The 15,690-nt window shown below is 44.4% G+C and overlaps 1 protein-coding gene across 3 annotated transcripts in view; it reads left to right on the top strand.

The window, feature by feature from the left end:
- The window catches only part of zfyve28 (zinc finger, FYVE domain containing 28), a 62,184-nt gene that overhangs the window by 32,597 nt on the left and 13,897 nt on the right, over positions 1 to 15,690 (top strand). For all 3 annotated transcript variants that reach the window (XM_045723503.2, XM_014210762.3, XM_045723504.2), the window contains exons 2-3: positions 9,476 to 9,616; positions 12,713 to 12,850. In XM_045723503.2, the coding sequence (XP_045579459.1) occupies positions 9,476 to 9,616; positions 12,713 to 12,850 (279 nt within the window). The remainder of the gene's footprint in view (positions 1 to 9,475; positions 9,617 to 12,712; positions 12,851 to 15,690) is intronic.

A 15,690-nucleotide genomic window follows, 5' to 3' on the forward strand; every position in this document is an offset into this window, starting at 1 on the left:
CGGAAGTTTGCGGGGGGTATGCTAGTTCTGAACGTCACATGCTAATGTAAAAAGCTGGTTTTTGATATAAATATGAACTTGATTGAACAAAACATGCATGTATTGTATAACATAATGTCCTAGGGTTGTCATCTGATGAAGATCATCAAAGGTGAGTGCTGCATTTAGCTGTCTTCTGGGTTTTGGTGACATTATATGCTGGCTTGAAAAATGGGTGTCTGATTATTTCTGGCTTGGTACTCTGCTGACATAATCTAATGTTTTGCTTTCGTTGTAAAGCCTTTTTGAAATCGGACAGTGTGGTTAGATTAACGAGAGTCTTGTCTTTAAATAGCTGTAAAATAGTCATATGTTTGAGAAATTGAAGTAATAGGATTTTTAAGGTTTTGAAAATCGCGCCACATGCTGCCAGTGGCTGTTACGTAGGTGGGACGCAAGCGTCCCACCTAGCCCATAGAGGTTAAACCCTTTACAATGAACATCTGTGAAGTTATTTGAATTTTTACGAATTATCTTTGAAAGACAGGGTCCTGAAAAAGGGGCGTTTTCTTTTTTTGCTGAGTTTTTATTAGGGGGGGTGTGTGCGTCTTGATTGGTAAGATGCTTCAGCGGGTGGGAGGAAGTTAAACAGTTTTAAAAAAAAAAAAATTATCGTATGTGTAAGGGGTGCATGGCAGGGAAGTCAGACGCAGGAGAGCAGAACTGGGTAATAACCGGAGCAGTTTAATTATCAAAACCAACGGCATCCAGAATAACAAAATATGGGTACAAAACCCGTCGCGCACCAGTCACAAATGTGCACAAGCACTTACAACAAACAATTTCACACACAGACATGGGGAGAACAGAGGGTTAAATACACGACAAGTAATGAGGGAAATGTGAACCAGGTGTTTGGGAAAACAAAACAAATGGAAAATGAAAGGTAGATCGGCGATGGCTAGAAGACCGGTGACGCCGACCGCCGCCTGAACAAGGAGAGGAACCGACGCGCGGCTCCAGCAGTGCGCCGACACCGGCCTCGGGGACGACCCGGAGGGCGAAGTGCAGGGCGATCCGGACGGAGGCGGTGGAACTCCTGCAGCATTGAAGGGTCCAACACGGCCTCCACTGGAACCCAGCATCTCTCCTCCGGACCGTACCCCTCCCACTCCACGAGGTACTGAAGGCCCCTCACCCGACGCCTCGAATCCAGTATGGAGTGGACAGAATACGCCAGGGCCCCCTCGATGTCCAGAGGGGGCGGAGGAACCTCCCGCACCTCAGACTCCTGGAGCGGGCCAGCCACCACCGGCCTGAGGAGAGACACATGGAACGAGGGGTTAATATGGTAATCGGGGGGAAGTTGTAACCTGTAACTAACCTCGTTCAGTCTCCTTGGGACTTTAAATGGCCCCACAAACCGCGGCTCCAGCTTCCGGCAGGGCAGGCGGAGGGGCAGGTTTCGGGTCGAGATCCAGACCCGGTCCCCCGGTGCGAACACCGGGGCCTCACTGCGGTGACGGTCTGCGCTGATTTTCTGGTGCAGCACGGCCCACTAAAGGTGAACGTGAGCAGCGTCCCATGTCTCCTCCACGCGCCAGAACCAGTCGTCCACCACAGGAGCCTCGATCTGACTCTGATGCCAAGGTGCCAGAACCGGCTGGTACCCCAATATGCACTGGAAGGGGGAGAGGTTAGTGGAGGAGTGGCGGAGCGAGTTCTGGGCCATCTCTGCCCAGGGCACGAATGCCGCCCACTCCCCTGGCCGGTCCTGGCAATAAGACCTCAGAAACCTACCCACATCCTGGTTAACTCTCTCCACCTGCCCATTACTCTCGGGGTGGAAACCCGAGGTAAGGCTGATCGAGACCCCCAAACGTTCCATGAACACCCTCCAGACCCTCGACGTGAACTGGGGATCCCGATCAGACACTATATCCTCGGGCACCCAGTAGTGCCGGAAGACGTGCGTAAACAAGGCCTCCGCAGTCTGTAGGGCCGTAGGGAGACCGGGCAGAGGGAGGAGACGACAGGAGTTAGAGAAACGATCCACAACAACCAGGATCGTGGTGTTTCCCTGTGATGGGGGGAGATTGGTCAGGAAATCGATCGACAGGTGTGACCATGGCCATTGTGGAACGGGTGTTACGCACGCCTCTGGAAAGAGGGAACGCAACACCCTGCTACAACTTAACCTCTTGGGGCTAGGTGGGACGCTAGCGTGCCACCCGTGGTGCACTCCATCAACAGCAGGTGCATTTCAAGAGCGGCAAATTTGAATCCAAATAAATGTCAAAATTCAAATTTTTCAAAAATACAACTATGTTACACCATTTGAAAGATAAACATCTCCTTAATCTAACCACGTTTTACGATTTCAAAAAGGTTTTACGGCGAAAGCATAAATTTAGAGTATGTTAGGACAGTACATTTACAAGAGTTGTGTGTAATGTTTTGTCAAGTCAAAGACAGGGTCACCAAAACCATAAAACCAGCTAAAATGATGCACTAACCTTTTACAATCTCCATCAGATGACACTCCTAGGACATCATGTTAGACAATGCATGCATTTTTAGTTCTATCAAGTTCATATTTATATCCAAAAACAGCGTTTTACTATGGCATTGATGTTGAGGAAATCGTTTCCCTCCAATAACCGGCAGTCAAGTCAGCGTCAGAAATTAAATAATTAAAATTAGAAAACATTGGTAAAATATTATATTGTCATTTAAAGAATTATAGATTTACATCTCTTGAACGCAATCAACTTGCCAGATTTAAAAATAACCTTACTGGGAAATCACACTTTGCAATAATCTGAGCACTGCGCCCAGAAAAATACGCGTTGCGATACAGACTAGACGTCATGTTGGGGAGATCTAAAATCGAAAATACTATGTAAATAATCCATTACCTTTGATTCTCTTCATCAGATGTCACTTCCAGGTATCACAGGTCCATAACGAATGTAGTTTTGTTCAAAAAAGCTCATAATTTATGTCCAAAAATCTCCTTCTCGTTAGCACATGATGTAAGCCAGCCGGACTTCTCGTCATGAACGAGGGGAAAAAATATATTTCCGTTCGTTCAAACATGTCAAACGTTGTATAGCATAAATCATTAGGGCCTTTTTTAACCAGAACATGAATAATATTCAAGGTGGACGAATGCATACTCTTTTATAACGTATTGGAACGAGGGTACCCAACATGAACTAGCGCGCCAGGTGTCTAATGGGACATCACCGTTCCATGGCTCTTGTTCGGTCAGATCTCCCTCCAGAAGACTCAAAACACTTTGTAAAGGCTGGTGACATCTAGTGGAAGCAATAGGAAGTGCCAAAATATTCCTAAACCCCTGTGTTTTTCAATGGGATAGGTTTAAAGTCAATACAACACATCAGGTATCCACTTCCTGTCAGAAAATGTCTCAGGGTTTTGCCTGCCAAATGAGTTCTGTTATACTCACAGACACCATTCAAACAGTTTTGGAAACTTTAGAGTGTTTTCTATCCATATATAATAAGTATATGCATATTCTAGTTACTGGGTAGGATTAGTAACCAGATTAAATCGGGTACATTTTTTTTATCCAGACGTGCAAATGCTGCCCCCTAGACCCAACAGGTTAACTCTCCGTGGTGTGAAAAAGGTATGGAAGTGTAGGTGTGAGCAAGGATGACAAAAAGGCAGAGAATACCGTTTACTGGGAATTTATTCCTTCACACGATAAGTTTGTGGAAAAAGGGGCTGGACGGAACCAAAGCAAAGAAAGTAAATATCAAAGCCCCCTCTCCTACCTTACCTGCCTACCCACTACTTACCTAACTAACACCACCTGGTGCACTAGCCAAAATACAGGGGATGGTCCGCCCAGGTCTTTCCTAGTGTGTATAGACAATAAATTACTACGGGTATATGTATGCCCGCGGGCCTCTTGCCTAAGCACTCCCTAGGTGCCTTCCCCTTCCCCCCTGGGAACAAAGGAAACAGAATATTCCAAATGTCTTCACAACAAACTGAGAAAAAAAACAATTAACTCAGGACATTAAAGAAGCTCTCTCTGAGCAACAAACTAACACAGAACATAATAAGGTTTCTCAGCAACAACTAACATACCAAAATGTCTTAGCAACAACCAACATGCTATAACTCTCAGCCATTATCTCTGTGTCTCCCAGCAAATATCTCTCTGCAATCATCTCCCTCTCTGAGCAACAGAACTGGGGCTTATATAGATTCAGAAGAAGTTAGTAATTGGAGACAGCTGCGTCCTGACGAGGGGGCGGGGTCAGCTCTCCAATCATCAATGTTGATTGACCAATCAGCTGCTTGTAGAGAATTTCAGGAATCCATTTCCTGAAATACATACATGATAATACACAAACCACAACACAGAAACTGGGGAACGTAACAACTGGTAAGGGGTGTAGCTTACCTCTGGGCAGGTGCCTAGGAGCCTTACACTGGGCGCACACCGAGCAGGAGGAAACATAAACCCTCATGTCCTTGGCCAAAGTGGGCCACCAGTACTTCCCACTCAGACAGCGCACCGTCCGACCGATGCCTGGGTGACCAGAGGAGGGTGACGTGTGGGCCCAATCGATCAGCCGGTCACGGACAGCAGACGGAACGTACAGACGCCCAGCGGGACACTGGAGGGGAGCGGGCTCTGGGGGTGGGATCCATGGACCGCTCCTCTGTGTCATACAGCCGGGACAGTGCGTCTGCCTTCACGTTCTGGGAACCTGGTCTGTAAGAAAGGCTGAAAACAAAACGGGTGAAAAACATGGTCCACCTTGCCTGGCGAGGGTTCAGTCTCCTCGCCGCCCAGATGTACTCCAGATTGCGGTGGTCAGTCCAGATGAGAAAAGGGTGTTTAGCCCCCTCCACGCCTTCAGAGCCTTGACGACAGCCAACAGCTCCCGGTCCCCCACGTCATAGTTTTGCTCCGCCGGGCTGAGCTTCCTCGAGAAGAAAGCACAGGGGTGGAGCTTCGGTGGTGTACCCGAGCGCTGAGAGAGTATGGCTCCTATCCCAGCCTCAGACGCGTGCACCTCCACTATGAATGCCAAAGAGGGATCCGGATGGGCCAGCACAGGAGCCGAGGTAAACACAAGCACTTACAACAAACAATTTCACACACAGACATGGGGGGAACAGAGGGTTAAATACATGACAAGTAATGAGGGAAATGTGAACCAAGTGTGTGGGAAAACAAGACAAAACAAATGGAAAATGAAAGGTGGATCGGCGATGGTTAGAAGACCGGTGACGTCGCCCGCCAAACACCGCCCGAACAAGGAGAGGAACCGACTTCGGTGGAAGTCGTGACAGTATGTCAGGTTCAGTCTACCACTTACATTTAAAAGGCTTCACTCATTTCCTCTTTTTCCAAAGGACGACTCAACAACCTCATTTAACAGGGTAGTCTGCTGGGAGTATACTTATTTTTTCTAGTTTGAACTGTAATGGTTTGAACCAGCCAGTCAAACATAGAAGAGTACTTCATCTTCAACATCTGGGGACACAGATTGCTTTTTTACAAGAGACCCATCTGAGAGTTTCACATCACTTTAGATTGCGAAAAGACTGGGTAGGCAAACTTTTTCACTCCACTTTTCAAAATAAATCGAGTGGAGCTGCAATTCTGATACACAAATCAGTGCCCTTTGTTTCTTCCAATGTTATTTCAGATGCCAATGGCAGGTATATTTAATACACCAATGATCCTCGCCAATGTCTGCATCAAATTGGGATGACAAAAAAAATGTGCCTTTGTCTTCACTTCCAGATATTACCTCACATTAATCTTGGGAGGCTGGCTTAATCCTACTTTGGATCATTCCTCCAACAAAATTAGCACACCTTCTAAGTTTGCTAAGGTTATCCAAACTTTTCTTTAAGAATTTTCCATTACAGACCCCTGACGTTTTTTCAATCCAACTAGTAGGGAATATTCATTTTTCTCCCTTATCCATCACACTTATACCCGCATTGAATACTTCTTGGACAACAGACTTCTTTCCTCTGTACGCTCATGCTCATACAATTCCATTGTCATATCTGATCACGCCCCTCTGACTTTAGACCTATCAATTGGTGGTGGGACTGAGCCTCGTGTACCTTGGCATTTTAATACATGATTGCAGTCTGATGAAAGTTTTGTCAACTTTCTGACTACTCAGATTTATGTTTTTATAACTACTAATGACACCCCTGACGTTTTAGCATCTGTTCTATGGGAAACTTAAGGCCTACATTAGAGGTCAAATAATTTCATACACTAGTTTTGAAAGAAAAAAGAAGAAAAAGAGACTGAACTGAAAACTCGTATTTTACAGTTAGACAGTACTTACGCTACCTCACCATCCCCAAATGTGTACAGGGATTGACTCTCTTTACAAGCTGAATTCAATACCTTGTCAACAGGCCAAATTGAGGAACTGCTGCTTAAGTTGTGACATACTCACTGTGAGTATGCTGAAAAGGCAAGTAAATTGCTTTCTCATCAACTTTGCCAGTCTTCCTCTGCTCAACAAATGTCTCAAATTCAAACACCTACAGGTGCAACAATGGATCCCCAGCTAATAAATATCCAGTTTAAGGACTTCTATGCCTCTTTATACACTTCAGAACAGTCTGCTGACCCCTCTGCTCTTGATTAAAAAAAAATATGTAATACTCTAACTGTCCCAACAATTGATTCAGTCTCCATGCTTCAATTGGAGGAACCTATCACCATGGAAGAGATTTCAGAGACGACACGTGCAATGTAAGGTGGTAAATGTCCTGGGCCAGATGGGTACCCAATAGACTTTTATAAGAAGTTACTATACACTTGCATCTGTCAGAACGAATAACACCCACTCAGACTATTTCCCTCTCTCCAGAGGCTCTAGACAGGGGTGTCCAATGTCTCACCTGCTTTTTGCCATCACCATCGAGGCCCTCGCAATTGCATTTAGATCCAACACATAAAACAGGAGTGTAAAGAGGCGACATCAAACAAAGGGTCTCACTTTATGCTGATGACTTGCTTCTCTATATCTCAGACCCTGATGTATCCTTACCCATTGTGCTATCTGTTCTTAATGCATTTGGCCTAGTCTCTGGTTACAAGTTAAATCTGAATTAGAGCGAGCTTTTACTTATAAATGCGGCAGCTTGTAACTACCCATTACACACATTGCCTTTCAGAGTAGTTCTCAACAAATATACATACTTGGGGGTACATGTCACGAACAAATCTGCTAATCTTTTTAAGGCAAATATTACTCCTCTCCTTACTCTGGTGGAGAAAGATTTTGAACGATGATAACTACTCCCCCTATCATTAGCTGGTCTAATTAATTCGGTTAAAATTAATACCCTTCCTAAAACCTCCTACCTCTTTCAATGCATACCTATTTATATTCCAAAAATTTTTTTTTGCAAACTAGATGGGATAATCTCACACTTCATGTGTAATAATAAAAATCCAAGGATCTGCTAGGTGTTCCTGCAAAGGCCTAACTAAACCCTTAGGGGGCATGGCCCTACCTAATTTCCAGTTCTATTATTGGGCTGCCAACTTGCGTGTAATTCAGTACTGGATCTGTGCAGATACCCCACATATCATTCCAGCATGGTTGAAGATATAATCTTCCTCATGTATGCCATCCTGACTGGCTGCTTTGGCACATTCCCCTATTCATTCTACTACTTCAAGTTATACCAAAAACATTTTAGTAAAAACCACTTTCAAGATCTGGAGCCAGTTTAGACGTCACTTTGGTTTGCAAATATATTCATTAAGGGCCCCTCTACTCAGAAATCACGTTTTCCATCCATCGCTAGTAGATAGACCTTCTCCATGTGGTTCAGCCTTGGCATCAAATCATTCAATGATTTGTATATTGACGGCACGTTTGCATCGTTCCAACAAATCTCAGCTAAATTTCACCTTCTGAATATTATTTTTTTTTTTTATATATCTACAAGTGAGCGCCTTTGTCCGTGACATGACCACTCAATTCCTCAATCGTTCTGTGGGCCCTCCCACTGATGGATTGTTCACACCATTCCCAACAGTAAAAGGTATTATTTCTTATAGCTATGATCAAATTTACTCTCTTCACAGTCCTTCATTCGCAGCTATTAAAACTTTATGGGAACAGGATCTAGGTGATGAGTTTGCTGATGACACATGGGAAGATATTCTGTACCGTGTCCACTCCTCTTCTATTTGTGCCAAACAGGGTTTGATCCAATGCAAAATTTTACACCGCACTCACTGGACTAAATGCAGGCTTTCTAAGGTCTATCCAGATGTCCACCTTATTTGCGACAGGTGTTGGCAAGCTGCTGCTTCATTAATACATGTTTTGGTCCTGCTCTGGTCCTAGCTTTTGTGAGTTTATTGGCAGGAAGGTTGATTTTACTTATATGGATATGCCCTCTCCTCCCTCTCATTTTGTTTGGATTAAAGATGTCTTACACTTTAGTAAATTGGAGAAGATAAAATTTACCCTACGGGATTCTTCTGACAAATTCTACTGAATGTGGCAATATTTCTTTATCTATTGTAAGGGGTGCGTAACTGGTGGCAGTGAAGTCAGACGCAGGAGAGCAGAACTAGGTAATAGCCGGAGCAGTTTAATTTCAAAACCAACGGCATAAAGAAATAATCGACATGGGTACAAAACCCGACACGCACCAGTAAATATGTGCACAAGCACTTACAAACAAACAATTCCACACAAAGACATGGGGGGGAACAGAGGGTTAAATACACAACACTAAATGAGGGAAATGAGAAGCAGGTGTGTAGGAAAACAAGACAAAACAAATGAGAAGTGGGTCGACGATGGCTAGAAGACCGGTGACGCCGAACGCCGCCCGAACAAGGAGAGGAACCGACTTCGGTGGAAGTCGTGACACCTATGTAGAGACGCTGCAATTTCCCTCTACTCTACAGTAAACTGCCTACCTAAGATTTATTTAATTGATCTACCTTTATGAGTGTTTAATATTAGCCTGTATTATTATTATTATTTTTCTATTAGTTTTGAAGACTAGCCATGTTTTTTGTTTTGTGCACTTTGTTGTTTCTAATGTATGTTTTGTTAACAAAGCATTACTTAAAATATAAAATACTTATGGTCGTATACATTCCTACCTCATTCAAAAAAAAATCCCATGGTATATCGAATGTATAAAACCACATGTGCAATGTACTGTATTTCAAAGATTGTTTACTGTAACTGAAAGAAAATACCAATAAAAAGAGTAAAAAATTAAACAATTTAAAGGTGGAGGTGATATGATCCTTAACTAGCCTCTGAAAGTACTTCATGATGACAGAAGTGAGTGCTATGAGGCAATGCCCATGTGCAATGCTCTATTGTTTTAGATACATCAATATTCAGCTGATCTCCTACTATTTAAAACCTCTACGTCTGCTCTCTACATGTGAAGTCCTTTATTTAACCTTTCCTCTCCATCTCTGCAGAGGACAGACCCTCAGCTCCTGGCCCAGTTCTACTATGCTGATGAGGAACTCAACCAAGTGGCCACAGAACTGGACAGCCTGGATGGCAGGAAGGACCCTCAGAGGTGTACTCTGCTGGTCAACCAGTTCAGATCCTGTCAGGTAAGAATCTAAAGGGACTGACACTGGTTGATTTGAATACCGTCGGATTAGGGCCACAATTCTATGGCAAGTCTTTTATAGTTTAGTTTCGCTGTGTTTCTAATTTCTTTGACTTCAAACTCCATCAATTAATACAAATCCATCACAGACATTTTATGAGGTAATGCTATAACCCTTTTTGACAGCGAGCACTTTAATAATCCACCATGCCAAGCAAAGTGAGTGAGAGTTCAAGTATTGACCTCAAATGTTTAAATCTACTACAAGAATTCAAGAGTTTGCCAGCAGATTCTGTTAAAGGGACATGCTTTTGAGTTAGGAGTAAAAAATAATGATCCTCTTAATTGGAGTTTGAACTGCAAAATGGCTGATATTGGTTGGCTAATATGGTAGCGGTTGTATGATTGGACGGGCCCTTAAATCAAGCCAGCTCACAGTGACAAGTTGAGATAAGGAGTCCCTCGGGGTGGAAGCAGTTGATTCTCATGTCACATTTTGTTGTTGTTTTGATAGCCTTTATCAGGTTGTGAGTAGGTTGTGTTGCTGTTATCTAGGTCAGGACTGAAGGCTTGGATGAGTGACTTCTTTGGAAGGCTTTGATCTAGAGAGGCTATCATGACACACCTGGTGTGATGTTTTCAGGCAGTGTGGGGTCAGAGTGAAGGGTTGAATGTCAGGCTGCTGTTGTATGACTTGATATGTCAATGTTATGTAGATCCGCTATAGGATATTAACCTGCTTGACAGGAGATGAAGCTTATCTGCCTCACAAACGTACTGTATTTGTCTCTGTCTGAGACCTGTCACATGACCGATGGTAGGCCATTGTGTCGATTTGGAGTCGGGGGACTTTGACATTTATATACCATTCATCCTCCATATATGTGGTGAGGGTTAGGTGAGGCGTGTGGGGTCGGGACTGTGTGAGTTGAAGGCTGCCATGCTGCTGCCTGCTGGTGTGATGTTCAGGGGGGCAGACTGAGAGATCGTTAGCAGGCCCACCACCATAAATGAGCCTAGTGCACTCAGGGCCCTGAGGGGGGGGAAGCTCCTAATAAGGTCACTGCTTGATCCCCAACTGCTTTCCCTCTCTCCTATTTTTCTCTCTCTCCATCGCTCCCTTTCTCCATTCCATGCTCTCATTGTCCCTACTCTCTTCGTCTTTCGCTCCCTCATTGTCACCTTAAAGATGCACTATGCAGAAATCGCTAGCAATCGCTCGCAATAGTTTGCCTAATTTCAGTTTATGTGACAAAACAAGCAAGTGTAGTGTAGAGAATCATTGTACCATCTAAACTGCTGTGACATATCTTTTCCATTTCCAAAAATGTTGTATTTTCAACTGTTTTGAAGCTGTTGTACAAAACTGAAAGTAAAATGTGCAAAAACTCAACTTTAAAAAACGGGAAGCATAGAAATGGCACACATAGAACAGATCTACCGCTTCTTAGACTTGGTTTCAATGAGAATGACAGATCTATAACACACATTTCACACCCAAATAGTTACATTTTGCAGCTTTAAATTGACCACGCTCTGCTGTGGTCTGTATGTTAGCTTTGCATTGTGATGTGCTTCGTAAACTGAAAGAAAGGCTTTTAGCTGACTGCAGGACATGTTCAGCAACTGAGAATTATAATTCCTGGTTTGGCTCTTTTCATATCTCCCCCTAAAGGAAAATAACAATGCTTCAGGGAAACTGCGCTACCTCTTGTTCTCTCAGTCAGTGTTTTGCTTACACACTCAGTTATGGGAAACATGACTTTCACTTTTCAAGTTGCAGCGTAATATATATTTGGTATACTTTAAAATCCCATGATTAGAAAATTATTTTGGTGTAGGCTATCTTGTGAAGACAAAACACAATATTACCAGCATGCTTTCATAATACCCTGTATACCTGAGACCCCCAGAATGGAAGGCAAGTGGTCTGAGCAAAGCAAAACCTAGAGGGTAGGAGTGTAGAGAAAGCAAGCTCTCTATTCTGCAGCTATTGTAGGTATCATCCCAATGTCATGTTCTGTGATGAGGGCTGATAGTGGTCAAGATTAGCCCTAGCTGTAGTGTACCACACATGGCCAGAGCAACACAGGGCTGGTGGGGGGGACTGGGAACAGGCCAAGACATACGTAGTACTGCACTGCAATAAAGGAGTCGGTGGTTAAGCTTTTTAATCTTTCTCCTTGAGGGCAGCAGAGACTCACTGATGTTCCTGACCAGATTACAGCAGCACACAGAGAGGGAGTCTAGGCGTGAAAAGCTCATTGTAACTCATTGTTATAACTGTTGTACATGCCAGCGCCACACAAGCTGTTGATTAGCTCTCACTGTGTGTGCCAGTGTGTGTGCACCGCTGCAATTATGGGATTTAGTTTAGTGTTTTTTATTGAGGGGGAATTAAGATGTGACTGAGGGCTATCATGGGACCGTTCTGGGCATGGGCCTGTAATTGTTTTCAGCCTGTTCCCTGTTTAAAGGGATTCTCCGGCACAGTTGTATACCTTTTTAGCCAGTAGTTTTGAAAGTAGCGCTCATGAGCCAAAAGTGGTCCCTGAAAATAGCATACTACGTCACGTACAGTATGTGCACCACGTCATTGCTCTCTTTCTCGCTCTGCTGTGGGTGCATATTGCTAGCTGTCACTCATATGGCGAGGGGCTGAAGCTAATTGGTTGAACTGAATTGCTAGGTTGCTGGCCCACGTGCGGGAAAATGTAGGGAAAATGGCGCAGCACAGATATCAGAAAAACAGTTGCTTTCAAACTAGGAATTTCGTAGCAAATTGATGTAAGAGTAGTTCTGCTCATAGATTATGCATATGAACTACACATTGACACATCCAGCCCAAAGTGGGAAGTTTAAAAAAGAATTACTAGTCGCCAAATGTCCGGAACATGTCTTCAAGACACTACATGTAGAGGGTGATATTTAGTTAGTGGATTTACAGGGGTAGTTTGTGAAACATTATTAGAAAATATGTGGGGTTTTTTGCTCTGTTTCCAGTCATTCACCCAACAGAAAAATATATTTTGACTGCCCTTTTTCATTCAGTACATTTATTCAATCACTTTTCCTGTCACTCTCCATGTGTCTGCAGGACAATGTGTTGAACATTATCAACCAGATCATGGATGAATGTATCCCTGATGACCGAGCCAACAGAGACTTCTGTGTCAAGTTCCCAGAGGAGATTCGCCATGACAACCTGGCAGGACAGCTGTGGTTTGGGGCTGAGGTACTGTACTGTACTGTATGTCCTCCAGTATCATCTCACATCACAATAACTATAGGCACTCTTAAAGAAGTCGTGCCCGTTTACGGTCATTTTTCCTATCTGTTCTCACTATGTAAAGGTGTATCGTTATATAGCCTAACTCATTATTCCTTGTGTTAATCAGTTGCACATAGACAACAAGCATTATTGAGACTAACCTGGATAAATAACTTTAGGTTACGACCGTAACCCTGGTTCTCTGATAGTATGAGTGAGGTATTTCACTTATGGGATACTCCTCCAGCGTATTCGTCAGAAGCCTTTATTACACTACGCCAGCCATGATTGGCTGGATGTCGAGATGTGTGCGTCGCGGAAGGGTGTCCCTCCTACCCTATAAAAGATCCAACGCAGTGTCTCTGAGTCATTCAAAAATATGCAACACCTCTTCCTCGCTCATGCAAGGAGGGGGTGGTCTGGTGAAATAACCTCACTCATAATATCAGAGAACCAGGGTTACGGTCGTAACCTAAAGTTCTCTTTTAAGTATTATTTTTGGTAGTTCACTTATGTGATATAAGGGGCGGCAGGTAGCCTAGTGGTTTGAGCATTGGGCCAGTAACTGAAAGGTTGCTGGATTGAATCCCCGAGCTGACAAGGTAAAAAAAAGGTTGTTTTGTCTCTGAACAAGGCAGTTAACCCACTGTTCCCCGGTAGGCCGTCATTGTAAATAACAATTTGTTCTTAACTGTCTTGCCTAGTTAAATAAAGGTTAAATAAAAAAAAGATATATATATACACAGCGCAAAAAAATAAAGGGAACACTTTAACAACACATCCTAGATCTGAATGAAAGAAATAATCTTATTAAATACTTTTTTCTTTACATAGTTGAATGTGCTGACAACAAAATCACACAAAAATAATCAATGGAAATCCAATTTATCAACCCATGGAGGTCTGGATTTGGAGTCACACTCAAAATTAAAGTGGAAAACCACACTACAGGCTGATCCAACTTTGATGTAATGTCCTTAAAACAAGTCAAAATGAGGCTCAGTAGTGTGTGTGGCCTCCACGTGCCTGTATGACCTCCCTACAATGCCTGGGCATGCTCCTGATGAGGTGGCGGATGGTCTCCTGAGGGATCTCCTCCCAGACCTGGACTAAAGCATCCGCCAACTCCTGGACAGTCTGTGGTGCAACGTGGCGTTGGTGGATGGAGCGAGACATGATGTCCCAGATGTGCTCAATTGGATTCAGGTCTGGGGAACAGGTGGGCCAGTCCATAGCATCAATGCCTTCCTCTTGCAGGAACTGCTGACACACTCCAGCCACATGAGGTCTAGCATTGTCTTGCATTAGGAGGAACCCAGGGCCAACCGCACCAGCATATGGTCTCACAAGGGGTCTGAGGATCTCATCTCGGTACCTAGTGGCAGTCAGGCTACCTCTGGCGAGCACATGGAGGGCTGTGCGGCCCCCCAAAGAAATGCCACCCCACACCATGACTGACCCACCGCCAAACCGGTCATGCTGGAGGATGTTGCAGGCAGCAGAACGTTCTCCACGGCGTCTCCAGACTCTGTCACGTCTGTCACGTGCTCAGTGTGAACCTGCTTTCATCTGTGAAGAGCACAGGGCGCCAGTTACGAATTTGCCAATCTTGGTGTTCTCTGGCAAATGCCAAACGTCCTGCACGGTGTTGGGCTGTAAGCACAACCCCCACCTGTGGACTTCGGGCCCTCATACCACCCTCATGGAGTCTGTTTCTGACCGTTTGACCAGACACATGCCCATTTGTGGCCTACTGGAGGTCATTTTGCAGGGCTCTGGCAGTGCTCCTCCTGCTCCTCCTTGCACAAAGGCGGAGGTAGCGGTCCTGCTGCTGGGTTGTTGCCTTCCTACAGCCTCCTCCACGTCTCCTGATGTACTGGCCTGTCTCCTGGTAGCGCCTCCATGCTCTGGACACTACGCTGACAGACACAGCAAACCTTCTTGCCACAGCTCGCATTGATGTGCCATCCTGGATGAGCTGCACTACCTGAGCCACTTGTGTGGGTTGTAGACTCCGTCTCATGCTACCACTAGAGTGAAAGCACCGCCAGCATTCAAAAGTGACCAAAACATCAGCCAGGAAGCATAGGAACTGAGAAGTGGTCTGTGGTCTCCACCTGCAGAACCACTCCTTTATTGGGGGTGTCTTGCTTATTACCTATAATTTCCACCTGTGGTCTATTCCATTTGCACAACAGCATGTGAAATTTATTGTCAATCAGTGTTGCTTCCTAAGTGGACAGTTTGATTTCACAGAAGTGTGATTGACTTGGAGTTACATTGTGTTGTTTAAGTGTTCCCTTTATTTTTTGGAGCAGTATATATATATGACTCCCGTATTGCCAGACAAGCTTATCCTGACAACCGACTGCCTGGTGCAATATATCACACACATGGGCTTTGCCCTTCAGAAGATCCTACACGTAAAACAGTATGTAGCCATTCCGTAGCCATTCCTCTAGTGGAATGATCCCGTAGGCCAACAGGAGACTGAAGACCCTTACTTGTGTTGGCAAAAGCGATAGCCCCCACTATCCAGTGGGAGAGGCGTTGTTTAGTGAGCGCATTACCTGTGTGAGGTTTTGCCCATGAAACAAACAACTGATCACATTTTTAAATCCCTTCGTCCTGTCCATCTAGATGCGAGAGCGCGTACTGGGCACAACATATGTAACTGTTGATGTACCGGAGAGGAAAACAGTGGGGGATAAAAAGCTACCAGCCCAAGGAGAAGACACATTTCAAAGATGGGTTAATAATCTTAGGGGTAAAGGTTGGGTTAGGCCGCAATGATACCCTATTGT

Source organism: Salmo salar, chromosome 09 (assembly GCF_965601325.2).
Source record: "Salmo salar chromosome 09, fSalSal1, whole genome shotgun sequence".
Classification (NCBI taxonomy): Eukaryota; Metazoa; Chordata; class Actinopteri; order Salmoniformes; family Salmonidae; genus Salmo; species Salmo salar.